Source organism: Sciurus vulgaris, assembly GCF_902686455.1.
Source record: "Sciurus vulgaris genome assembly, chromosome: 11".
Classification (NCBI taxonomy): domain Eukaryota; kingdom Metazoa; phylum Chordata; class Mammalia; order Rodentia; family Sciuridae; genus Sciurus; species Sciurus vulgaris.
In genome coordinates, this window is record NC_136472.1 from 91,103,582 (window position 1) to 91,130,691 (window position 27,110).

The following is a 27,110-nucleotide window of genomic DNA, read 5'->3' on the forward strand; positions in this document are numbered from 1 at the left end:
ATGACGCTTCTCCTGAAAACCATCCATGTGCTACTTCGAACAAGAGAAAAATCTCAGTGGCATTTGAAGAGCACATGACATAGCACAGAATTATCAGGCCCAAACTAGAAAAGCTAGAACTCAAAGAAGTAAGCAGTCCTTTTCCCTGAGGAACTTGTCATTCAGGAAAACATTAATGTTGGCTTTGAGAGTCTTGGAGAGAAAAGGGAGTGCTACCATCAGCCAAAGCCTATTGGTGGTGGGAGCCTGAGGCACTTCCTCCCTGCCATAAGCTGGCACCCCAATGGCAAAGACAGAAGCAAAGGTAAACAAGATTTCACAAGCGCATGTCACCTGACTGGCCCGAGCAACCCTCAAGTTATGTATTTAGTTTTAAGTGGCCTAAGACTGTTTTTAATCGAAAGCATTTTATGATTTTATTATTTTACATTTATCTCAAAATAATGTTTTTATTAGAAAAACAAATAATTTAAATTGGCCTGTTTCATACAAATACATATATACATATATATACATATGTATATACATGTACATATTTCATTTTTTGTCCTTTTTATTTATACATGACTAAATGAATGTATTTTGACATACATATATGGAATATAATTTCCTATTCTGATTGTACATGATGTGGAATTACATTGATTGTGTATTCATAAATGAACACAGGAAAGTAATTTCTGATTCATTTTACTATTTTTCCTGTTTCCATCCCCCCCACCTTCCCTTTATATCCTTCTGTCTAATCCAAAGTACTTCTATTCTTCCCTACTCTTACCCTTATAGTTACTTAACATCTGCATATCACATAAAACATTCGGTGTTTGGTTCTTTAGGATTGGCTTATTTCACTTAGCATGATAATCACCAGTTCCATCTATTTAGCAGCAAATGTCATCATTTCATTTCTCTTTATGACTGAGTAATACTCCATTGTGTATATGTATCACATTTTCTTTATCCATTCATCTGTTGACGGGCACCTAGGTTGTTCCATAGCTTAGCTATTGTGAACTGAGCTGCTATGAACATTGATGTGACTACATCACTATAGTATGCTGATTTTAAGTCCTTTGGGTGTATGCTGAGGAGTGAGATAACTGGGTCAAAAGGTGATTTTGTTCTAAGTTTTCTAAGGAATCTCCATACTGTTTTCCAGAGTGGTTCAATTTGCAGTCCCACCAGCAATATATGAGTGTACCTTTTCCCCACATTCTCACCAACATTTATGTTACTTGTGTTCTTGATAATTGCCATTCTGACTGAAGTGAGATGAAATCTCGGTGAGTTCTAATTTGCATGTCTCTAACTGCTAGAGATGTTTAATACTTTTTCATATATTCATTGACCATCTGTATTTCTTTTTCTGTGAAGTGTTAAGTGGCCTAAGATTCGAGGTGCTCTAGAAGACTGGAGAAACAAAGACAGATCTTTTCCAGAGGAACACAGCTTCATCCAAGGTCTGATTATTCCTACTGACAATTTTCTAGGTACAACAGATAACAAAACATGCAGGAAAATAAGTCACCAAGAATAACAACAAAAACAGAAATCACAAAGAAACAACAGAAAGAAGCCAAAGATATTCAGACATTAGGTTATAAACACAAAACATAAAACAAGTATCCTTACTATGCATACAAAAAATAAAAGAGACTTTAAAAATATCTGCAGGGAATTCTTAAAAACAAAACTAAAAATTCAAAAGAATTTCAGAATAGAAGATTGATCAGATGTCAGGAGCTGCAAATGAATCATTGCTTTGAAGTATGTAACCCTGGACAGGGAGAGGCCTCCCTTGGGAATCTTTCAGTTTGAGGGCTCCCAGAGAAAAGCCCATTTGCAGGTGACTCCTGTTGATTGGGAGAATTCCATGTTAGTCATGGAATTTACTAGTTCAAAAGCCTTGCAATCAATGCGGCTGAAGAGATGTTATAAACTGATAAGCCCCAACTAAACTGTTTTGCTCACAACTTCCTCTTGTTCACCTCCAGAAGCCTTTTCACAGTGGATCCCTTTGATGTTTAAAACCTATAGAATAAACACGAGAAGCCTTGCTAATTGTTGGATCAGACCCCCACCAGAACTGATTCACCCACTGAGTCCCACTTTCACCTATAATCGAATCTTTGTCTTTATTTCTTATAATTTATTATTTTCCTAATCTGCCCGCCACCTGTGTTCAGAGAACTATTCACTCGCCACAGGGCAGGTCAAGGCAATAATCAGATATTGTTATTCAGAATGTAGTCCAGGAAAACAGCAAATGCAAAAGAAATCAAGAGACTGGGAAGGAAAGAACAAAAAGGTCTTATATTTATTTAACCAAAGACCCAGGAATGAGGAATAAAATAGAAAAGAGAAAATAAGGGATAACAGCCAAGGCTTTTCTAGAAGTGATACAACACCAATTCAGAGATTTATAAAGCAATAAACCCTAAGCAGGATGAAAAAGAACACCATATTTAGATTTATGAGAGCAACACTACAGAACACCAAAGACAAGAAGATGAGGGAAAAAACAGATTACTTTAAAAAAAAAAAAAAAAAGAGCGATCTTAACAGCAGAGGAAGACTTATTTTAAATGATTAATTCTACTCACTGTGTCAAGGAAAACTTCACATAAAACAAATAAGCCAACACAAGCAAAGGTCATCAGGGTAAAAGCAAAGGCAGGCCACCTGCAAGTTAGCCTCTGAACATGGCATGCTAACCAACTTCTGGTGGTTTAACATGCAAATGTTCACATCTTATTTTACCCTCTTTTTCTCATTTTGTATAATGACAACAACACTTCATAAATGCCTAAAATGTGCCAGACATTTTGCTTATTTTCTTTTCAAAAAAGCCTAGTACAAATATGGATTATCATTCCTAATTTACACATAAACAACCTAGGACAGTGATGGCTTGTCTGAAGACGTGAAGTTTTCCCATGCTGAACTGAGTTGAACTTGGCCTGCACCCTTTACAATACATTATGCTGCCTTTTCTTTTTTTTTTTTTCCTTCTTTGCTTTTGTATCTGACCTATCAGAAAAAGAAGATCATCTCCCTAGACACCATTCCCTACCTGGCAATGGTTTCTTCAGTTTCTGAAGTCAAAAGTTAAGGGTATTAGGGGGCTCTCCAAAGTGCTGGAAAAAAAACCTCATTTAAAAAATACATTTAAAAGTTTTAGTAAGAAGGTTCTTTAACAGTCTCACTTGTAAACCCACACATCTACAGTCATCTGATCTCTGACATAGTTGCCAAAAGCATACACTGGAAAAAAGAGCCTTTTAAACAAATGGTACTGGGAAAATGGGTTATCCACACATAGAAAAATGAGACTAGACCCTTATCTCTCAGCCTGCACAAAAGTCAACTCAAAATGGATCAAAGATATCTAAGAGCCCTGGTGCTTCGCTCCGGCCCGAGCCAGGGCCATCTGAATTATGCCGAACCCGCGACCTGCCGACGATTTCTTTCCAGCATGATCCGCTGGGCCCCCAGGGCGTCACCTAGAAGACCCCACTCACCCTCGGCCCCCAGGGCGTCACCTAGAAGACCCCACTCACTCTGGACGAACTCTTCAGCAACCAAAGTCCGTTCTTGAGAAGGATGACTGAGACGTTATGGGATACTCCCTGTGTGTCTGCTCTCGTGGAACTGTCATCATTGACAATAAGCATTACCTCTTCATCCAGAAACTGGGGGAGGGTGGGTTCAGCACCTAGTGGAGGGGTTACATGATGGACACTTCTACGCCCTGAAGCAAATCCTGTGTCATGAGCAGCAGGACTGGGAAGGGCTCAGCGAGAAGCGGACATGCATCGCCTCTTCCACCACCCCAACATCCTTCGCCTCGTGGCTTACTGTCTGAGAGAGCGGGGTGCTAAGCATGAGGCCTGGCTGCTGCTACCTTTCTTCAAGAGAGGTACACTATGAAATGAAATAGAAAGACTGAAAGACAAAGGCAACTTCCTGACTAAGAATCAAATTCTTCAGCTGCTGCTGGGTATCTGCAGAGGCCTTGAGGCCATTCATGCCAAAGGTTATGCCCACAGGGACCCGAAGCCCACCAATATCTTGCTTGGAGATGAGGGGCAGCCAGTTTTAATGGACTTGGGTTCCATGAATCAAGCATGTATCCGTGTGGAGGGTTCCCGCAGGCTCTGACCCTGCAGGACTGGGCAGCCCAGCAGTGCACCATCTCCTACCGGGCCCCGGAGCTCTTCTCTGTGCAGAGCCACTGTGTCATCGATGAGTGAACTGATGTCTGGTCCCTAGGCTGTGTGCTTTATGCCATGATGTTGGGGAAGGCCCATATGACATGGTGTTTCAGAAAGGTGACAGTGTAGCCCTTGCTGTGCAGAACCAATTCAGTATCCCACAAAGCCCCAGGCATTCTTCAGCACTGCGGCAGCTGCTGGCCTCAATGATGACTGTGAACCCCCAGCAACGCCCTCACATTCCTCTCCTCCTCAGTCAGTTGGAGGCACTGCAACCCCTAGCTCCAGGCCAGCACACTACTCAAATCTGAACTAACCGTTGGCCATTTTGAGATGGCCCCATGTACCTTGGAAAGAGGCTCTGATCCCTCATTGGAAGTTCATCCTTTCTATCCAGGACTGCTCTTAAAGTTGGGCACCAGGGGGCTGGGGATATAGCTCAGTTGGTAGAATGCTTGCCTTGCAAGCATAAGGCCCTGGGTTCAATCCCCAGCACCGCAAAAAAAAAAAAAAAAAAGTTGGGCACTAGGGATGGGGACCATTATCTCAGTCCTCTCTGTTGTTTCACCCCAACACATAGGCAAGGGGCCTGACTGGTGGTGGGGCTGGGGGAGAAAGCAAAACTGAGAAAATATGGTGCACAACTCCGAGCTGGACTGCTGGGCTCACATCATGTTCTGCTTTCAAATCTGGGAGCAGGAGAATATATACACAGGAGAATAAAATGAAAGCAGGTTGGCATGGGAAAAAAAAAAAAAAAAAAAAAAAAGATGTCTAGGAATTACATCAGAAACTGAGCAATTCCTAGAGGAAAACATGGGGTCAACACTCTAACATATAGGCACAGGCAACGACTTTCTCAATAGGACCTCTAAAGCTCAGGAAATAATGCTGAGAGTAAAGAAATGAGACAGCATAAAACTAAAAAGCTTCTGAAATGGGATGGCATCAAATTAAAAAGCTCTGCACAGAAAGGAAACATTTAAGATCAAGAGAGAACCTACCGAATGAGAGAAAATCTTTTGCTAGTTAAACCTCTGACTGAGGATCAATATCTAGAATATGTAAAAACTCAAAACGTAACACCAAAAAAATCAAATAACCCAATTAATAAATGGGCAAATGAACTCAACAGACACTTCTCAAAACAAGAAATACAAATTGCCAACAAATATATGAAAATTTTCAACATCATTAGCAATTAGGGAAATAACAAATCAAAACTACACTAAGATTTCATCTCACTCCAGTCAGTATGGCAGCCATCAAGAATACGAACAAGAATAAATGCTGAAGAGGATGTGGAGAAAAAGGAAACTTTTCCACAGTTGGTGGGATTATAAAATTAGTATAAGTATTATGGATATCAGTAATGGAGTTTCCTCAAAAGACTGGGCATGGAACTACTGTATGACCCAGCTGTACCACTCCTCAGTATTTATCCCAAAGAATTAAAGTCATAACACCACAGCAATTCACGCACACCATGTTAATAGCAGCACAATTCACAAGAGCCAAACTGTGGAACCAGCTGAGGTATCCAACAATGGATGAATGGTTAACAAAACTGAGGTATATGAACACAATGGAGTTTCATGCAGCCATAAAGAAATATGAAATCATGAAATTTGCAAGAAAATGGGTGGAACTTGAAAACATTATGTTAAGCAAAAAATGTCAAACTCAGAAGGTTAAACGTCATATCTTTCTCACATGTGGCAGCCAGAGAAGAAAAAGGAAAGGAAAGGTGGTGGTAGATAATCTCATGAAAATCAAAGGGAGATCAGTACAGCAAAGAAAAGGGATCAGGGGAGGGAGGATAGGAAAGAAAGGAGAACTACTGATAAATGATGTTGGCCAAATTATATTGTTATATTATGTGTGCATATGAATATGTGACAACAAATCCTACCTTTACATACAACTATAATGCACCAATAAAAAGTAAGGAAATAAGAGAGTCTTAATCGATTTGATGTTTGTGTCCTTTCTCTAATGTCAGCTGTCATTCAATAAGGGCTGAAAAACTTCCTTTAAGGGAGTGACAATAATTCTTTACAAGGCAGCTTACTCCACCTTTATTTTTATATTAATTAGATCCCATTCTCATTGGGCCTCATTGCTTTACTTTTTGCTATGCAATCATGATCCCTCTGTCAAAGGTAAATAATTCTATGTGTCTAAAAGAAATTTAAAAGAAATCTAAAAGAAATTAAAAGCTGAGTTCCTTTGTGTTTGTCCCACTTACTAAAGTCCTAGCACAAAATGCACCAAAACCTAGAGCAGCAGTTCTATGTAAATGTTCATGGGTTTGTATTATTAATATAATTGTTAATCTACTCATAATTTGTGCAATACTGTATGTAGAGATTTGAGTTATCAATTAAAAAATGTGGCCTCTAAAAAAGAAAAAAAAATTATTTAAAACATTGTTAAAGCTTATTCTCTTTAACAGTTCTGATGCATGACAAAGATCTTTTAAAAAATAACTTATTGTGTGATCTTAATAGTCCTTTGAACTATAATGAATGCAATACAAACAAATGAGGGCTTCTAAGGGGGGGTTTCCTTAATCTCCCTAAGTTGGAATTTGTAAGCACTGCTAGATAGTCACTTGCAGCCTGTACTCACCATCTATAATAGACATATTTCTGGATGTTGATACAGTAGTCTTTGAGCTCCTGCTTCGAGTAGAAGTCTCCAGACCAGGACCTGTTATTAGAATAATGAATAGTCAATATACAATCCCACCAGTAACTAAGGCTTTTTCAAAAACCACCAAAAAATGAAAGCTAGATGAAGTTATGCCAAAAGTTTGTAAAAACTGTAATTGCAGCAGCTCAAGAGGCTGAGGCAGGAGGAGAACAAGTTCAAAACCAGCCTCAGTAACTTGGCGAGGCCCTAAGCAACTCAGTGAGACCCTGTCTCTAAATAACATACTTAAAAAGGGATGGGGATGTGGTTAAGCATCTTTGGGTTCAATCCCTGGTATTAAAAAAAAAAAGTTTGTAAAGAGCCAAAGGCCTATATTAGAAAATGTAGAGTCTGACCAATCAATTTTCAGAGACTATACTTTTATACTGTGTCTGGTTCACATTCATCCATTTAATATTTCAGAAAAAAAAATTATAAATGTAAGGATGATGATATCACTAGAAGATGGAGATTTCTCTCACTGAACTTTCCTCTTCATTTTGCCAGCTTAAAATTCATTTGGATAAATATTTAATGAAAACAAGAAATTTCCTTAGGGATGGATTTAAGCAACACCTTAGGAAGTCATTGGATGATCATTTTCCATTGTCTGGACTATTCAATGACAACAACAGTACATTAAACACAGAGATGAAAACTAATGTTAACAACTGGTTTTAAAAATCAAATTACTTCAGGGGGGATAATTTTCCTTTTTAAACACATTTTGTGGAGAACACTTTATAAGCATATAGGTATTTTACCTGTAACAGTAACAAAAATAATACTTTCATGATCTGGAGTAGTCATTAGCTAGCCATTTTCCTTAATGATTCATATTTGCGCATGTGAGGGAAAATGTGACAATAAGTGTACTCATAGTGTACTATAAGACAAATACAATAAAGCTCTAAAAACTATAGATTAAAAACAATTAAAACTATGTTTCATGTGTACATTCAAAATTCACTTAAGTAAAAGGTACATGGCAAAACTTAAAAACTGCCTTTTGCATTATAAAAATCAAACTCTAACTTGGCATGGTGGTGCACACCTCATAATCTCAGCTACTCCAGCTGAGGCAGGTTGATCACAAGTTCAAAGCCAGCCTGGGAAACTTAGTGAAACTGTTTCAAAATAAAAAATAAAAAGGGGGCTGGGACTGTAGTTCAGTTGCAGGGCACTTGCCTATCATGTATGAGGTACTGGGTTCCATCCTCAGCACCACATAAAAATAAATAAAATAAAGGTATCGTGTTCATCTACAACAAAAAGTAAAAAAATAAAATAAAATAAAAAGGGATGGGGATGTTAGCTCAGAGGTGTAGCACTTGATGGGTATGCACAAGACCCTGGGTTCAATCCTGATTATTGCCAAAAAAAAAGGAAAAAAAAAACATTTTTTAAAGAATCATGTTGTAGAAACAAAAATTTGTAACTCAATTCTGACCACAAGAGACTAGGTGCTACTCCCCATTCAACTTCCAAGTCAGCAATACGCAAAAGACAATATTTAGTACTAACCTCTGCCTCTTTGAGACCCTCCTCTCGAGGCGGAATTCTGCCCTCTGCCTCCTCTTCGACCTCTGCCTCGGCCTCTTCCTTTGTTGGGTCCTGCTGAGATGCTGTCATCAGAGTCATTTGCCATCTGCTCTGCTAGATCCATACTCATGAGATCATCAGTACTAAAGGCAGATGCAGAGTCTTCCGATTGGCACCTGAGAGCTCGGGCCCTATTCATGGCCTATGTAACAGGGGAAAACACACATCAGAAGATAATGCAGCATCTTGACAATCATTAATTTAGTCTTTCAGATGAACAGTTAATATTGTCAAATTGTCTATGTTGTTATTTTATAGCACTAACTGTGCTATAAAAGTACAAAAAGGAGAGTTGCCCTGCCAATCCAATTCAATGCCTATTATCTATCAGATCAATTTACAATACTACCTGTAAAGTGAAACCTTTAGAAAAGATTTATCAATCCAAGTATAATTTCAAGAATCAAAATTTTAAGAACTAGAAGGAATATTGGTTTTTGTGAGCTACTATTTAGAATGGGATCTTAATAAGCAATCATTAAAAAAAAAAAAAAAAACTTATACCAAGTAGCTATTTTCTCTAGGCAATGAAATTTTAGGATACTTTTATTTTCTTTTTTATTCTTGAAAATCCTTATGATATGCTTTTCCTAAAATATTGTTTTTATAATCAGAAAAACAATAAGTAATCTCTTACAAATGTAAATACATTAAAAACAACTGGGCTGGGGAGATAGCTCAGTTGGTAGAGTGCTTGCCTTGCATGCACAAGGCCCTGGGTTCGATCCCCAGTACGCAAAAAAAACAACTGAAGGTCTGAGAAGGAACCAAGAATAAGCCACAATTTTTTTTTGGTGGGGGATGGTGGATATCGGGAATTGAACTCAGGGGCACTCGACCACTGAGCTACATCCCCAGATCTATTTTACATTACATTTTATTTAGAGACAGAGTCTCACTGAATTGCTTAGTGTCTTAATTTTGCTGAGGCTGGCTTTGAATCTGTGATCCTCTTGCCTCAGCCTCCCGAGCCGCTGGGATTATAGGTATGCACACCATGCCTGGCTTACAATTTTTTTAATTTGATAAGAAACCATCTAGAAAAGACAAGTAGATAAACTTTCTTTATATGGCGAAAACTCCAAATATTCTATACTAACATGTGTATGGAGAAAGAAAGGGAGGGATAGAAGACTGAATAATTAGATTAAGACCAAAGTCCTAACTACTCCCAAATATTCTAACTCTAAAATGAATACAGATTTTTAAATTAAAAATTGAATAAAAACATGTTTGTCCTGGTCTCTTCCCTTAAACTAGCCAAATGTAAAAAGAGTACAAAAACAAAATGCATTTTCGATAAAACTAGAAAATAATTCCAACCCCAAATACACAATCTATGAAGCAGGGTGAATAAACACAATGAACACCTGAGCTGGTTGAGGGAGAAAACTGAGAAGACTTCAGGAAGCGTAGAGCTCTCCAAAACTGATACAGATATCTCAAGATGCTATGACAACAGTCTTTCTCACTTGGAAAAGCAAGTTCTTAATCTAAGAATAGGTGACCAAAGCATTTCTAAGCATTATGGTACCACAAAGGAGAGGCAGGGCTAAATGAAGAGATGGGAACAAGGCATGCAGGGTAGAAACGGGAATGAAGTGGGGTAGGGCATATGAACTAAACTAATTCGGTATTCAAAAAATTAGGAAAAATAAAAACTTGACGCTATTGTACAAAATTTGGAGAATCAGTAATATAAATTGACCAAGAAAAAACAGATGTTGTCAAAAGACTATCAGATAATACTGTTAAAAGAATGACACCACCGAAAAGAACAAATGAGTCCTCTCTCTTCAGAGGCAGAAGCAACGCGGCGGAGACTGTAGCGACTAGAGGACGCAGCTATCACCATGAGCCTCCTCAACAAGCCCAAGAGTGAGATGACCCCAGAGGAGCTACAGAAGCGGGAGGAGGAGGAATTTAACACAGGTCCACTCTCTGTACTCACACAGTCAGTCAAGAACAACACTCAAGTGCTCATCAACTGCCGCAACAACAAGAAACTCCTGGGCCGTGTGAAGGCCTTTGACAGGCACTGCAACATAGTGCTGGAGAATGTGAAGGAGATGTGGACTGAGGTCCCCAAGAGTGGCAAGGGCAAGAAGAAATCCAAGCCAGTCAACAAGGACCGCTACATCTCCAAGATGTTTCTGCGTGGGGACTCTGTCATTGTGGTCCTGCGAAACCCCCTCATCACTGGCAAGTAGGGGCTCCTTCCCACTGTCAGAACTTGCTTCCCTGTCCTGTGAAGACCTGCTCTTTGTGATCAGAATAATAAAGTCCTGTTTTTTGTTTAAAAAAAAAGAACAAATGAAAAATTTCACAAGTAAATTTGACCAAATTTTCAAAGTGATAATCCACTAGGTACTTCAGTAGTTCCAAAACACAAGGAAAGAAATCTTCCAAATGCTTGCAAAGCCAGCACAACATGATACTGACAAAAGACTGCATGTACAAAAAGAAAATTACTAATGGATACAAAGCAAAGAAAGAGAATCCAGGAACATATGGAAAGATCAGTATACCATCACTAGAGGGTTTATGAAGTGATTATACAAAGATGTGTCAATAATAGTATATGTAGTAATACAATTCATTATGTTAATAGAATGAAGAATGAAAAAACCTACATGCTTAACTCCCTGGCTGCCACAAACGTAATTAACTCTCCAGCCATTCTCAATTTAAATAAATAAGTTTCACATAAATAAATAGGGAAAAAAGCCTCAGAAATGGGTAGATAAACTTTCTTTATATGGCGAAAACTCCAAATATTCTATACTAACATGTGTATGGAGAAAGAAAGGGAGGGAGAGAAGACTGAATAATTAGATTAAGACCAAAGTCCTAACTACTCCCAAAAAATAGGAGCAAAGAAAATAAACGAGTGTTTCAAATAAGTGATTTAACATAAAAATTGCTCACATATTAGTAAAAGAGGAAGTGTAAGTTAAAAACAGCAGTTAGAAGTACTATCTCACCTCCAAGATTCATTAAAGATCAAAAAGATGTAGCAATACATCATGAGGGCAAGGATGAGGGTAAAATAAGCACTCCCACATACTATCATCACAGGGCAAATAGATATCATCTTTACCATAAAGTGGCAGTAACTAGAAAAAATTTAAATTCATATGCCCCATTACAATTATTTTTTCTTGAAGTGAATTACCATCATTTCCAAATTTTACATTTTTCTCTTTGCCCAAATACTGTATCTTCATCTTCATCACCTCAAACATTACATTTGAAAAGTATTTTAACTCTACCTTTCCTATGCAGATTTTGGAGTATACTCATCTCTAAGATGTTTTCATCATCCCAAAATGAAACTTTATACCCAGATGTCTGTTTATATCTGGACTTTTTTTCACTCAGCATGTTTTCATGATTCATCCATGTTGTACCACATATCTAAATTTCATTCTTTTTCAAAGATTTAACTAACATTCCATTGCAGGTAGGTACCACATTTTGTTTGTCCACTCATTTGTTCAGACATTTGGGTTGCTTCTATCTTTGGGTTATTTTAAGTCAGGCTGCTATGAACACTGTCATATAAATATCTACTTGAATCCCTGCTTTCAATACTTTGGTTAAATGTCCAGGTATGGAACTGCTAGATTATATGGCAATTCCCTGTTTAATTTTCTCAGAACACACTGGCTGCACCATTTTCCATCCCACCAGCAAAGTACAGTGTTCCAATTTCTCCACATTCTTGCCAATACTTGTTATTTTCTATGTGTGTTTTTCTTAGTAGCCATTCTAATGGGTATAAGGTGGTATCTCACTGTGGTTTTGACTGACATTTCTCTAATGATTGGTGATGTCGAGTATCTTTCCACCGTTTATTAAACATTAGTAAACCTTCAGAAAACTGTCTATTCAAGTCCTATGCCCACTCTTTGACCTGGGTTTGTTATTGTTGAGTTGTAGAAGTCTTTTTTAATCCATCGTGGATATTAATCCCTTGGCTATATGGATATAAGATTTGCAAGTCAATTGTGTGGACTACCTTTTCAATCTGTCAATAATATCTAGTATCACATTTTGAAAGAGGTTATCAACCCTAACTCTAATTCAGATAGAACATTAAGAAATCAGACCACATAAACTAAGTACTGTGGATCGTATTAAGAATAGTTTTTATATTCTTAAAAAGCTATGAAAAACAACAAAAAGGACTGGGTATATAGTTCAGTTAGTAGAGAGCTTGCCGAGCATGCACAAGGCCCTGGGTTCAATCCCCAGCATCGTAGAAAAAAAAAAAATAGTATGTGTAATAGAGACCACATATGATCTACAAAGTCTTATATTTACTGTTTGGTTCTCTGTTTCAATGTGAACTTATAATTAAAGAAAAAATTTTAATTTTTTCCATATGAACAAGAGTTTTAAAATATAATGCTTTTTTTCCTAAATGGAAAAACTTATATTTTTGTTTTGTTTGTTTAAATAATTTAAGCAACTATAGTACGATTCATATTCTGAGCTAAATTATTACGTAAAGCTACAAACTGCATCTTGGGAAAATATCAAAATATCAATCACCGAGGCTGAAAAAGTTTAATATTCTATGTATGGCATGCTGAAAATTTTACCAGTGGTTTGAATGAGTTCCCTAATTTCATGTGTTGGAAACTCATATATTAATAGTATTGAGAAGTGGGACCCTCAGGAGGTGAGTTAGTCATGATGGCTCTGCACAAATGGATTATCTATCCATGGATTAATAAATTAATGGGTTATCAAGGGAGAGGCTTTATTATGAAAATGAGCTCTCTCTAGCACACTACTGTCTCAAAATGTAATGCCCTCCACCATGTCAGAACCCTGCAGAAAGGCATCACCAGGTGCTCATCAGATAACTACACCATGTTCTCTGGACTTCTCAGCTCCCAGTACTGTGAGTTAAACAAATGCTTACTATTTATAAATTGCCTGGCCTCAGACATTCTGCTAAGAGCAACAGAAAATGGACTAAGACACCTAAGAAGCCCTGGTCACCTGCAAAAGCCTTAAAAATATAGCTGAAAATCTAAACTTATAAATTCTTTCCTCTGAAAAATTTCAATATGAAAAGTGTCATATCCTTTCCTACCTTCCTTATGTGTACTTTTTTTTTTTTTTTTTCCAATGCTGGGGATCAAACCCAGGGCCTGCCTCATGCATGCTAGGCAAGGGCACTACCACTGAGTCATACTCCCAGTCCTCATGTTTATCCTTTCAAAAGATTAATGAAAAATTGAAACTCATGGCTTCAAACACAAAGGACCCAAAGTAAGAAAGTACTTCTATAATCTGTTAAATTGAAAGAGGTAATTGATTCTATATTTAGAGGATCCAAAACACTCCTCCAGAAAACTTCTAGATCTCATCAATGAATTCAACAAAATAGCAGGCTATAAAATCAACACGCATAGATCTAAAGCATTTTTAAATGCAAGCGACGAAACAGCTGAAAGGGAAATGAGGAAAACAACTCCATTTGCAATAGCCTCAAATCAAAAACAAAATACTTGGGAATCAATCTAACCAAAGGGGTAAAAGATCTCTACAATGAAAACTACAAAACACTGAAGAAAGAAATTGAGGAAGACCTTAGAAAGATCTCCCATGTTCTTGGATAGGCAGAATTAATATCGTCAAAATGGCCATACTACCTAAAGTGCTATACAGATTCAATGCAATTCCAATTAAAATCCCAATGATGTACCTTACAGAAATAGAGCAAGCAATCATGAAATTCATCTGGAAGAATAAGAAACCCAGAATAGCTAAAGCAATCCTTAGCAGGAAGAATGAAACAGAGTATCGCAATACCAGAACTTCAACTCTACTACAAAGCAATAGTAACAAAAACAGCATGGTTCTGGCACCAAAATAGACAGGTAGATCAATGGTACAGAATAGAGGGCATGGGCACAAACCCAAATAAATACAATTTTCTAATACTAGACAAAGGTGCCAAAAATATGCAATGGAGAAAAGATAGCCTCTTCAACAAATGGTGCTGGGAAAACTGGAAATCCATATGCAACAGAATGAAACTAAACCCCTACCTCTCACCCTGCACAAAAATCAACTGAAAATGGATCAAGGACCTTGAAATCAGACCAAAGACCCTGCATCTTATAGAAGAAAAAGTAGGTCCAAATCATCAACTTGTTGGCTTAGGATCAGACTTCCTGAACAGGACTCTCATAGCACAAGAAATAAAAGCAAGAATCAATAACTGGGATAGATTCAAACTAAATAGCTTTCTCTCAGCAAAGGAAACTATCAGCAATGCGAAGAGAGCCTACAGAGTGGGAGAAAATCTTTGCCAATCATACTTCAGATAGAGCACTAATTTCCAGAATATATAAAGAACTCAAAAAACTCTACACCAAGAATACAAATAACCCAATCAACAAATGGGCTAAGGATATGAACAGACACTTCACAGAAGATCTACAAGCAATCAACAGATATATGAAAAAATGTTCACCATCTTTAGTAATAAGAGAAATGCAAATCAAAACTACACTAAGATTCCATCTCAGCCCAATTAAAATGGCCATTATCAAGAATTCAAGCAACAACAGGTGTTGGCGAGGATGTGGGGAAAAAAGAACACTCATATATTGCTGGTGTGGCTGCAAATTAGTGCAGCCACTCTGGAAAGCAGTGTGGAGATTCCTTAGAAAACTTGGAATGGACCCACCATTTGACCCAGCTATCCCACTCCTTGGCCTATACCCAAAGGACTTAAAATCAGCATACTATAGAGATACAGCCACATCAATGTTCATAGCTGCTCAATTCACAATAGCCAGACTGTGGAACCAACCTACATGTCCTTCAATTGATGAATGGATAAAGAAACTGTGGTATATATATACAATGGAATATTACTCAGCTATAAAGAATAATAAAATTATGGCATTTGCGGGCAAATGGATGAAATGGGAGAATATCATGCTAAGTGAGATAAGCCAATCTCAAAAAACCAAAGGACAAATGATCTCGCTGATAAGCGGATGATGACACATTATAGGGGGTAGGAGGGGGGCCAGAATGGAGGAAGGAGGGACTGTATAGAGGGAAAAGAGGGGTGGGAGGGGTGGGGGGGGGAGAGGTAATCAGAATTAAGCCAGATGATTCAAGAAGCAGAAGAGAATACTTCTTTCTAGCCTACATTTTTGCTACCTGGCAAACTTTTCTATTTTAAGAGCACTTTGTAAGAGGAATACAAATGCAATGGTAGCAAGGGATTCATAATCTATTGGCTCTTAAAAACAACTTAGCTTTCAAAAAACAACTTGTAAACGTCACAGCAGTTGCATCTATGCATAGTGATTTTGATGCCGTCCATGACAATTTTAGAAGTTTTTAATTTTTAGTAATCTGCTGACCGTGTGTTTTTATTATTATAACCTAACACTTTGGTAATACAAAGGATGGTGGAAAAATCTAGATTTCAAGGTTAAAATAGGTTCAAATTCCAACCTCACCATGTGACCTTGAGTTCATCTCAGTCTCGTTTGTAAAAGGAACAAAGATAGTATAAGTAAGGTACCTATCAAAAAGAATTCAATAAATACTTTCTTTAGAGATAGTAAATGGAGAAAATTTGAAGAACATAGATCACACCTTTAATTTGTATTTCTAATAAAAAGCAAAACATGTAACTCATAACTATTCAAAAGGTCTGCTGATGGAAAACAATCAAAAGCCAAGAGGAAATAATTGATGAGATAACTTTTGAATACTAGTAGGCAGTCATAAAACACTAAGGACAATCAAAAAGTAAGAAAAACTACTTTAATCACTGGATTGAACTAAACAGAGGTGGGAAATTCTACTAGATAGAGCCTCAAAACTTAAAAAGGTAGTTGTTAATTTGTTGTTCCTAATCTGCAGAGACAAAGACAGAGATGATGGTACCCAAGCTAATTTTAACATTTAGACTGGACAACAGAAACTGCCTACTTACTCAGAATAACATTGCTAACCAAAACAGTAAGTTCCTTCTTTTTTGTCCCAAATAATATCAGCTTAGAACATCTGCCTAGTATACATGAGGGCTGGAGTTCAATCTCCAGTACCAAGGGAAAAAAATGAATTTCAAAAATATCAGGATAAAATTTTGTCTTACATAGATAAGATGCTCTGACAGCAGTTAGATATTATTCTAATAGAAAGGGATCTTTTTAAATGTATCCCTGCCCCCACAATATATAAAATAAATTTTAGACAATAGCAAAAGGAAAAAAACATAGCAATACCAGCATAAAGAAAATTGAAGGTGAACAAATAAATGAAAGGCAGCAATTCTCACTCCTATCCACCACACCCTGGACTGACTATTCTAAATAAACCTACTAGTTATTCTATTTTAACAAACTAAGATATGAGTACAGAAGTTTACAGCAAGAAAATTACCTCTCGAACTTCATCATCTTCTTCATTAGTATTTTTTTGTCTGCTTTCTCTGAAACGACGTACCTAAATCATAACAGAATAAGTCATTAATGTTGCTTACCAGTTAAGTAAATATAAAATAATGGGCTACCATTGATTAAGAAATGCTTTTCACTACAACATAAAACCTGGAAATTTAACTCCAGTTTGTCTCACAAAAGCCTGATTAAAGAAGTCATATTTTTTCCAGTTACTTAAATTAAAATGCTAGAAATGTTTTCTGAAATAAATGTCTATTTATATATATGTGTGTGAATACACACACACACAATGTTCTAAGCAAAATTATATTACCTGTTGTCAAAATGTTCCAGGTCACTAAAAAAGTCTGTCAGACTGCAAAGAAAAAACATTCCTAATATCCTATGGGTATAATATTTCAATAAATAGTTAAAAACAAGTATTTCTCTTTTACAAGGCTTGAAATATTTATTATATCGCTCAATTCACTCTTATACACATGGCTGCAAGACATATAGGAGGCTCTCTAAAACAGTATCTGAGGTGACTGGGCCCCTAAAGATCCATTTTTCTTAATAGTCAACTACTAAATATTTCCTGACTGTGGCTCTGGAAGCAAGAGGGGAACTACAAATCCCATGTTTTAATGAATGCTGTTCACAAGGATCTTATATACTAGAGACAAGCCCCATTTAACAATGTACTCAGCATATATTTACCAAGTACCTACTACATGCCAGGTACTATGTAGGAAATGAGAATAAAAAATAGTAAAAAAAAAACTTCTGCCTTCACAGAGTCGACAATCTAGTGTGCATATGGGAGGGAGGAAGGGAAGTCAGCCAATAATAAAACAAGAAGTTATATTGTATTTAGAAGGTATCCAGAATCCATTTAATACAGTTAATATTGGAAAGGCTTATCCTAGGGGAGCCTTTGGCATCCTCATGGTCAGTGCCTTTACTGATGGGTTCAACCTACACATTATGATCATGTGACCTTGCTTATGTGATGAGAGGGCATAGAAGGACTCCTTGGAGTCAGGAGCATTGTCACACACCCGTAATCCCAGCAGCTCCAGAGGCTAAGACAGGAGGATCATAAATTCAAAGCCAGCCTCACCGGGGCTGGGGAGATAGCTCAGTTGACAGAGTGCTTGCCTGTCAAGCACAAGGTCCTGGGTTCAATCCCCAGCACGCAAAAAAAAAAAAAAAAAAAAAAAAACCTATTTGTCAAAGCCAGCCTCACCAACTTAGCAAGGCCCTAAGCACCTTTGTGAGACCCTGCCTCAAAATAAAAAGTAAAAAGGGCTGGGTATGTACCTCAATGGTTAAGTGCCCTGGGTTCAATCTGTGGTACAAAAGCAGAAAGAAAAAAAAAAGGGATTCCTTGGGAACTTCTGCACAGACTTAGTGTTCAGTCCAAGGACCACTCTTTGCAAATGTGGACTTGGAGAGCTCATGCCTGGTGTCCCTCAGATGCCAACAGACGCCTTACTTCTTACTTTAATATATACCTTTTGCCTTTAAAAACCTTAAATGGATGTGCTGCCAGTAGTCTTCTGAATCCTTTCAACCATTTGAACCTGTGAAACCTTTGCAAAAAGCCTGTAAAGTGCTCAGAGGAAAACAAAGCAGGAAGAGGAACAGGGAGTGTTAGGGAGAAGTTGCATTTGAACAGAATTATCACAAAAGCCTCAGGGCAAAGGTCATATATTAGTGAGGATGTTAAAAGGTGGGGAATGAGTCATGAAAATATTTAGGGAAAATCATTAAAATAAAAGGAAAAAAGTATGTGGACTGAGGAAAAAGCATACCTGAGATGTTTAAGAAACAGCAAGGAGGTCACTGTGGCTCGAGCAGACAGAAGATAAAGAAATAATAGAAAGTCAGCTGGATTGAAAACAGCTTTATAATCAACCATAAGAACTTGTTTTTTTTTTTTTTTAAAGGCAGGAGTTACTAGATTCATAACCTGTTAGGATCACTAGATAGCTGAATTGAGGACAGAATGGAGGGGCAGTGGAAGAAGAGAAAGGATAGGAGCAGGGAGATCAGTTTGGAAGCTACTGGAAAAATCCCAGACAATGCCTTTGACCAAGTGTAGTGATAAAGGTAGTAAGAAGTAGTCAAATACTGCACACATTCTAACAGAAGAGCCCAAAGGATTTCTAGACAGTGAGAATACAGGCGACAGAAGGACAGGAGTCAAGGATGACTTCAAAGTTTTTGGCTGAGCAACTGAAAGAGTGGTGTTTTCACTAGCACTGTAAAGGGACAGCAGGTCTGACAGTGGAGTGTGAGGATGAGCCACTAAACTTAGGATTGTTAGAAGTTTGAAATGCCGATTAAACATCCAGTTGGAATTATCTAGCAGGCTGTTAACTATTCGAATCTTGATCTGAGAGGAGAGGTTGGGCTAGACTTTTGAAAGTCACCACCAAACACAGGAAGCTGGACAAGGTTACAAAGAGGATGTAAAGATGAGGAAGAGGTCCCAGGACTAAGTTCTGGGGACTCTAATTTCAGAGGATAGGGAGATGAAAGGAATCAAGAACAGAGATAAGAATACCCCATTTGTTTACAATAAAAAATAAATAAATGAATAAATAAAAGAAAAAAAAAATGAATGCACAGCCAATGAGGCAGGAAAAATCCCTTAACAGTGAATGTGGAGTCCCAGAAGCCCAGGGACACTTAAGGTAGAACAATGACAGTAGATTTAGCAGAGGTCACCAGTGACACTGAAAAGAGCAGCTTCATGGGAATGATGGGGTCAAAAGCTTGATGGATAGTTTTAAAATGAAAATGAGGGAGAAAACTCTCTGAAGCAATTCTCAAAAAGAGGAGGAACAAAGAAATAGTGCAGTAGTTAAAGGGAAATGGAATAGAGAGTTGGTTTTTAAGCATAAATATCAGTATGTTTGTTATGATTCAGGGAGGGATGCAAAAATAATAATCTCTTTAAAAGATGACATAGTATGTAATAGCGGTTCAGATGGTATAAAGCATACTTAAAATGCCACCATTTGTAATAGAGAATCGAAATTCACAATAAACACACTGAGCAGGCACTGTGCGTCTGGCAGCATTCTAAGAACTTCATATGCACTCATTCTTTTAATCCTCACGACAACTTTGAAGGATGTTCCATTATTACCTCCATCTTATAGATGAGGAAACTGAGGCACAGGGGGGTTAGAGAACTCACTGATGGGTGCACAGCTAATCAGGGCTTTCATTTCAAATACAGGTGGTCTGATTCACAGTCCATGCTCTTAGCCACCATTCTAAATACACGAGTGAGCCCTCTGCAGCTCAGGAGTCAAGGTGTCACTGTGGGTAGGGATGATCTGGGTCATGTTTTATATTTTATACTCACCTGAGAAATCTATCTGTACTAAAAACTCAAACATAATATATCCAGAGGGATGGAGTGAGTAGTTTTGGAGTATGGTCTACATGCCTCAATTTTAAAAATACTTGGTAATGAATAAAACTAGCAACATAATAAGATTTTATTATGATTTTAAGAAAACCATGTTAAGTAAATTCAATAAAATGAAAACCAAAGTAATGTGTTTTTAAAACAGTGTTTTATTCTGCTGTTTAAGGGGAACAGAAAAAGTGATCCCCTATAACACAAATGCCTAAATATAACTGTTGATAATATATTGGAATACTTCCAATCTTTATATACATGCAGACACATACGCTCACATATACAATAAAAATAAGTGGGATACTATTGTGTATAGCTCTACATCCTTAGAATTAGTCTCCCACTTAACATTATATTAGAAATATTTTTCCAAGTTCTACAAAAATATAATTTTTAATGGCTGTAAAGAATTCTATATTGTGTATGTGCCAACACTGAATGTAACAAGATATTTCCAATTATTCTTTACTGTGGATAACACTAAGAATAATTACTTATACACAAATCTCTACTATATTATTTTCTTAGAAAAATTTCCCAGCATGTAGTTAAAGAGTAAATCTTCTTAAACCTCTTCATATATGCTACCAAAATGCTTTCCAATAAGGCTGTTTGAACATAATCCTCCCACAGCAATGTACTAACTACTCTTTCTCTCAAATCATTCCCAATTTGAGAAATAAAAAATACATTTAATCTAAATTTCTTTAATTTCTTTGATTATCGTTGGCTAACTACCATTTTCATATGCTTATTAGACATTTATATTTCTTTTGTGAACCATTTATTTATGCCCTTTGTTCATTATCCAATTGAAATATTTAATATTCTTAGGGACTTATTATAACTATTTAATATTAAGAATATCAACCTTTCTTCTGCCCACATATAAATATTTCCAAGTCAATACCTTTTAATTTTGCTTTCTGACAAATTGACATGCAAGCATTTAATCATCTAATATAGTCAAATCTATAGAATGGTCTTCTGTGATTCTTCCAGTGCCTTTATGCTTAGAGAGAATGCACCCTATAGATGAGACTCTAAAGGCCCAATCAAAACTTTAAAGCAGTGAAATGAACAGGCATTTTCATCCTACAAGGCTCACTTTCAGGAAAAGATGTTTTCTAAGGGAACAAGGCTAACAAGCATAAGACCAACCACATGTAAGACTGTTCTGGATACTTTCTAGACATTTTCTAATTTAATCTTCACCTTATTATCTCAATTTTATTGATGAGGAAATTGAACAATCAGAGAGATTAAATACTGGTTTATGAGAAAAAAACTCAGAGCTACTCTTAAGGAGAGACTATCTAAGTAGGCCTACACACCCAAATTAGTTTCTCACCTCTTCATCAATTTTATCTTCTAGGGCATCAATATGACGTTCTTTAAGAAATCGCTGTGTTTTTTCCAACTGGTATTTCACTAATTCCTCAATGGCGTCTTTCTCTTCCTTGTCGACAAATTCTTGTACTGCCTCACCCATCCCTCTTTCTGTTAGCAGTGAGAGTTGAACATTCTGAAAGAGATACAAATCACTATATGCAGAAATATTATCTATTCCTCATAAAATAAGTACCTATGAGCAAGGAAAATTACAAAATAATATTATCAGAGAAAAGTCAAACAAGTTACCCAGTTGTTGAAGGAAAAAAAATTGGCAGACAGTAATCTAGCCCAGTGACAAAAATTAAGGGTCAAAAAAACAAAGTCAAACCAAGAAAAGGAAGGGGAGTTGAGGACAGGTAAAGATGAAGAAGCCTGAATGGCTGGGGTACAGGGTCCAGAAATGGCACTGATGATTAGTAGAGATTAAGTGAATATGTTAAGGGGAAATGAAGGATGCAGGATAATGAGGCTGCAGGGAGATAATTATTAGAAACTGTCTAAGACAGGCCAGTGTAATCACAGGGTCAAGAAAAAGGAAGGAGGAGGTAGAAGGAGGGGGTCAGAAGGAAATGTAATTGTGGGAAAATGGTCAGAGATACAACACTGCTGCCTTTGAAGATGGATAAAGGGGACGAAGAGCCAAGAAACTAGGCACCTCTAGAAACTGGAAAAGATAAAGGATTCTTCTGTAGAGTTTCCAGGAAGTAATACAGTTCTGCTGACACCTGCTTCAGTCCAGTGAGATCTGTGTCAGATTTCTGACCTACAGAATGGTGTAACAAATCTGTGTTGTTTTTATACAACCAGAGGCTCTTAGAGTGGCATAATTTACTCCAATGGTTAAATTTAATGGCTTCACCATCATGTGGCTGTATTTGTAAAGTAATTCTGAAATTACATACAAATTAAGAGAAAACCAAATCCTGGACTGACTTTTGCAGTACAAAAAAGAGGATAACAACAATAATAAAAATAATAATAGCCACATTGATAACGATATTAATAACCATGAACTAAGCATTATTTTTTCTTGATGTACAGTAACTACAAATGAAAGTAACTAAATGTCACCCTACCTACTTCATGGCAACACTGTGAGGATTCATTTTGTTTGAACTATCAATTATATGTATCCTAAATTAAAATCTATTATTGTAAGATAGTCATTATTCAAAATGTAAACTATAAGAAATTACCTTCTCTGCAGTCTGAAAATACTGCTTGACGAGGTCTTCCACCCTGAGAGTTGTTCCTTCTGAAGGTTTTGTGATAAGCTTTCCAAAGTTGATCTCTTCTCCTAGAAAAATAAGACCATCAAAAAAATAGCAGCTTCTACTGACAAATTAAAGTAGCCAAACTCACTGCAGGTTGCTGTCAGTGAGGAGGTATGGCCAAACTCTATCAGCTGCCAACTTGCCCATTATGGTACATTTCAAGACACTGCAGTCACCTTTGCTAATAGCTAGTCTTTTCCCACAGTTAGTATTCCTTTCCATATCTCCAAGAAGTATGTCTCTTGCAGCTGTTCTCATAAGATGATTCCCAGACCTCTGGAGGTTCCCAAGACCCTTTCAGAAAATGTGTAAAGTCAAAACAACTTTCATGATAATATAATACTAAGAACACTGCCTTTTTCACAGTATGGACATTTGTACCAATTATCCAAAAGCAATCATGGGTAAAACCCTCAGTACCTTGGGATGAGCAAGTGAAGTTTAAACAAAAAAAAGAACCAATAGAATACAACTCACCAGGGACAACTCAACTAAGTAAGGTACTACTGTAATTCTGTTTTCTTATGAACACTATACTTATGATGTTTCGAGTAACTGATAAGGAAGCACAATTAAAGTAGATCATTATCAAGAGGCAATTATTTCAAATTCATAGCATAAAAATATGATTCTCTGGTTTGAATTTCTTTCTTCTAAAATAGTAGTAATGAGCTGACTGTGAAAACAGAAGCCCATTAAATCTGAGCTAATAAAAACCAGACTGACTTTTAAACAAGGGACATGTTTCCATGAAAATTCTCTAATTCAATAGTTCTAAGAAGAGTCTCTACATTTAACGTGATCAATACTTTTTATGAGAAAGCACCATTTCAGTCACTGATTTTGTTTTATCAATGTTTAAAAGTGCAATTAGATTTTATGAAATTTAATTGGAAATTAATTACCTAGATCATCAGAAACACCAAATTAAATTACAAGACTTGTTACTTCAAAAGTTTGACACCTTCCTAATCCACTATACACTATGGTGTCAAAATACTTAATAATGCATAATTTGCAAATATATTTTCTGAATATCAATAGTGTATAGAAAGTAGCAGATATTTATTTTGAACAATAAAAGTCTAAAGTCTATGTTATTACTCAGCAGCACTGTTTAGAAAAACTGTTTTTACAAAGAAAGCCTTCCTGTTGGGGTTGTGGCTCAGTGGTAGAGCGCTTGCTTACCATGTGTAAAGCACTGGGTTCGATCCTCAGCACCACATAAAAATAAATAAATAAAATAAAGGTGTTGTGTCCATCTACAACTAAAAAATATTAAAAAAAAAAAAAGAAAGCCTTTCATTTCTTCATCAATCCACAGGTTTAAAAAATAACAACTATCTAATTTATAGAAGAAAAAGATTTAATTATTCCAATCATCATTTTTTTGTCTAAGATATTATAATAAACTAAAACATCTTCTATAACAATTTTATATTATTTTACCAAAGATGAATTTACACAAGTCTTGCAATAGCATTCTTTAACGTGTAAAAATAACTAGCTTACCTGTTTTTTCTTTTTGTTCTCTATGTCTGAAAAAATGGATAACATCTTTTGGATTAGCTACTCGATCTACAAATTTCTGGCTAAAGCGAAGAACACTGAAAGGTTCAAAACCTCCACTATAGTCTACCTGGAAATACAGAATAACGTATGAAAGTTAGGAAATAATTTGCCAATTTTTGAGAAACACACTCATTCTTTGGTATTTGTATTTGGCATTTTTATATTTATTTATCAATATTTTAAATTTGTAAAAATTAATTTTCTACATTTTAAGGATCACGTTGGTATACCATTTGTTCAATTGGGAAAATAATGCTTGGAAGGTTCATAAACTTAAAAGTAAAATATTTTGGCTGGGCACGGTGATGTACACCTGTAATCTGAGTGGCTCAGGTGGCTGGGGCAGGAAGATCACAAGTTTGAGGCCAGTCTTAGCAACTTAGTGAGACCCTGTCTCAAAACGAAAAGCTTGAAGAGGGTGAGGTGCTGGGGGTGTGGTTCAGTAGTTAAATGCCCCTGGGTTCAATCTCCAGTACCAAAAAAAAAAAAAAACACAAAATATTTTGATAGATTCAGGTTACAGCAAAAATTTCCACAGTATTGGAATGATTATATCTCCAATGACAACAATGTTTAGGTACCCACCAGGCATAATGTCTGAAAAGGAGATGGAATTTCTAAACAAATTTCTAAACTTTCAAGCAAAAAGATAAACCCCTAGCAAAACAAAATGGCAGCCCTAAAGACATTAGTTCACTGTTCTATCATCTTAGGGATATGTATGTCTTCAAACTGGACAAGGACAAATGCTGGGAAAATCCAAGTAGGAAAGAATCAAGTTTGTGAGCTTTGGTAAACGATTACCCTCAGAAGATGGTATCTCATATCGCTAATAAGTGGAGGATGACACATAATGGGGGGGAGGGAAGGGTTAGTGTTAGGGTTAGAGTTAGGGTTAGGGAGGGGGGCAAGTATGGAGGAAGGAAGTACTGTATAGAGGGAAAAGAGGGGTCGGAGGGGTGGGGGGAAGGGAAAAAATAACAGAATGAATCAAACAACTTTGTTCTATGTAAATTTATGATTACACAAACGGTATGCCTTTACTCCATGTACAAACAGAGAAACAACATGTATCCCATTTGTTTACAATAAAAAAATAAAAAAAAATAAAAAATAAAAAAAAAGAAGATGGTATCTCAATGGAACCAACAATCTCTCTCAAGGAAGATTCTCCTAGAGAAGTATATAGTGGTAAACAATCCTTTACAAAGAGAAGTACGGCTTTCCTTTGAAGAGATACCCTCACTAAACTAGCTGTTCTTGGCACATGCTTTTGGACCAGCATCACACAGCCTATCCAGAACACCCTGACCTAATCACAACCCCACCCACTCTCTTCATCACAGTTGGTGCCATCCTTTTATTCATTATGTTCATTTATTTGATATTTATTATGTCTCTCTCCACTCCTCTACCTCCTATAAGCTCAAGTACAAAGCCGCCATCTTCTTTAAACCATCTCTATAGCCAGGTACAGTGGCGCACAACTGTCACCCTAGTAAGTCAGGAGACAGAGACAAAAGGATTGCAAGTTTCAGGCCAGTCCTAGCAACTTAGCCAGACTCTGTCTGAAAAAATAAAAAGAGCTTGGGATGTAGGCTAGTGAGTACCCCTACATCCAATCACCATATCACTTAAAAAAAAAAAAATTACTGTGTCCTTGTCGGGAGTGGTGATTCATGGTCTGACTGTCCTGCAGCAGAAGTGTGCCTGCACTGGGAACTTCCTGTGCACAGTCTGCAGGTTAAGACTGCCCAGTTACTATGGTGATGCCCTGCTCAAAGGAGATTCTGTGCATGGCACTGGCACTATCACTCTTGACCCTGGATTCAGATACCAGCTGTGTGGGGTAAAGAATTATGAGCACAAAAAAGATAATTAGCTGCCCAGAACTTCAACCTTCAGCCTGCCTTGCTTTGAAGAAACTTTCTCACAGAAAATCCTTTTGAGGTTAAAACCTATATAATAAACATGCTGAGCTAACTCTGTATCATTATACCTCCATCAGAAGGTAATGTCCCACCTACTCTCAGCTTTCTCTCCATGCGGGTCTGTTTGTATTTTCTAATCTCCCATAACCCCTCACCAGTTTTTCTGAATTAACAGTCAGCCATGCAGGTCTTGGCATTTCCTCCAACATCCATAACAGAGGTACTCTGAGATTTGTTCAATGAATTAATAAGGGCCCTCTAATTGAGACAATGTATTTTTATCATACTACTTACACAATAATATCTGTTCCCTTACTTCATGAATGAATTAATAATACTCTGTGTTTAGAAAAGGAATGTCAATTTGTATTTAAATGGTTGGTTCTAAAGGTATCAGGCAGGACATAAATGAGAAACATGGTATCTTTTGCCTAATGAAGAAGACTATGTAGTTCACTTAAAATAACCATCTTTGTATAACCCAGATCATCTCTACTGCTGCCAGGTCCTAAAATAAAGAATACTAAATGCTGAAGCAACTAGATCTCCCCCAG

At 36.9% G+C, this 27,110-nt stretch overlaps 2 protein-coding genes and 1 pseudogene across 11 annotated transcripts in view; 2 read left to right on the top strand and 1 right to left on the bottom strand.

Annotated features, from left to right (window-relative positions):
* MRE11 (MRE11 homolog, double strand break repair nuclease) overlaps nucleotides 1-27,110 on the bottom strand; it is an 84,914-nt gene that overhangs the window by 14,215 nt on the left and 43,589 nt on the right. For all 9 annotated transcript variants that reach the window (XM_079101954.1, XM_079101953.1, XM_079101952.1 and 6 more), the window contains 6 exons: nucleotides 24,566-24,692; nucleotides 22,976-23,076; nucleotides 21,736-21,909; nucleotides 16,944-17,006; nucleotides 8,433-8,652; nucleotides 6,846-6,926 (listed from right to left, as the gene is read on the bottom strand). In XM_079101954.1, the coding sequence (XP_078958080.1) occupies nucleotides 6,846-6,926; nucleotides 8,433-8,652; nucleotides 16,944-17,006; nucleotides 21,736-21,909; nucleotides 22,976-23,076; nucleotides 24,566-24,692 (766 nt within the window). The remainder of the gene's footprint in view (nucleotides 1-6,845; nucleotides 6,927-8,432; nucleotides 8,653-16,943; nucleotides 17,007-21,735; nucleotides 21,910-22,975; nucleotides 23,077-24,565; nucleotides 24,693-27,110) is intronic.
* LOC306638711 (serine/threonine-protein kinase 16-like) lies at nucleotides 3,546-4,632 on the top strand (annotated as a pseudogene). The gene has a single exon. The product of its transcript is annotated as a serine/threonine-protein kinase 16-like (transcript).
* LOC306639395 (small nuclear ribonucleoprotein Sm D2-like) lies at nucleotides 10,303-10,831 on the top strand. Its single transcript, XM_079102872.1, has one exon. The coding sequence runs from the start codon at nucleotides 10,364-10,366 to the stop codon at nucleotides 10,718-10,720; it is 357 nt and encodes a 118-aa protein (XP_078958998.1). The 5' UTR covers nucleotides 10,303-10,363; the 3' UTR covers nucleotides 10,721-10,831.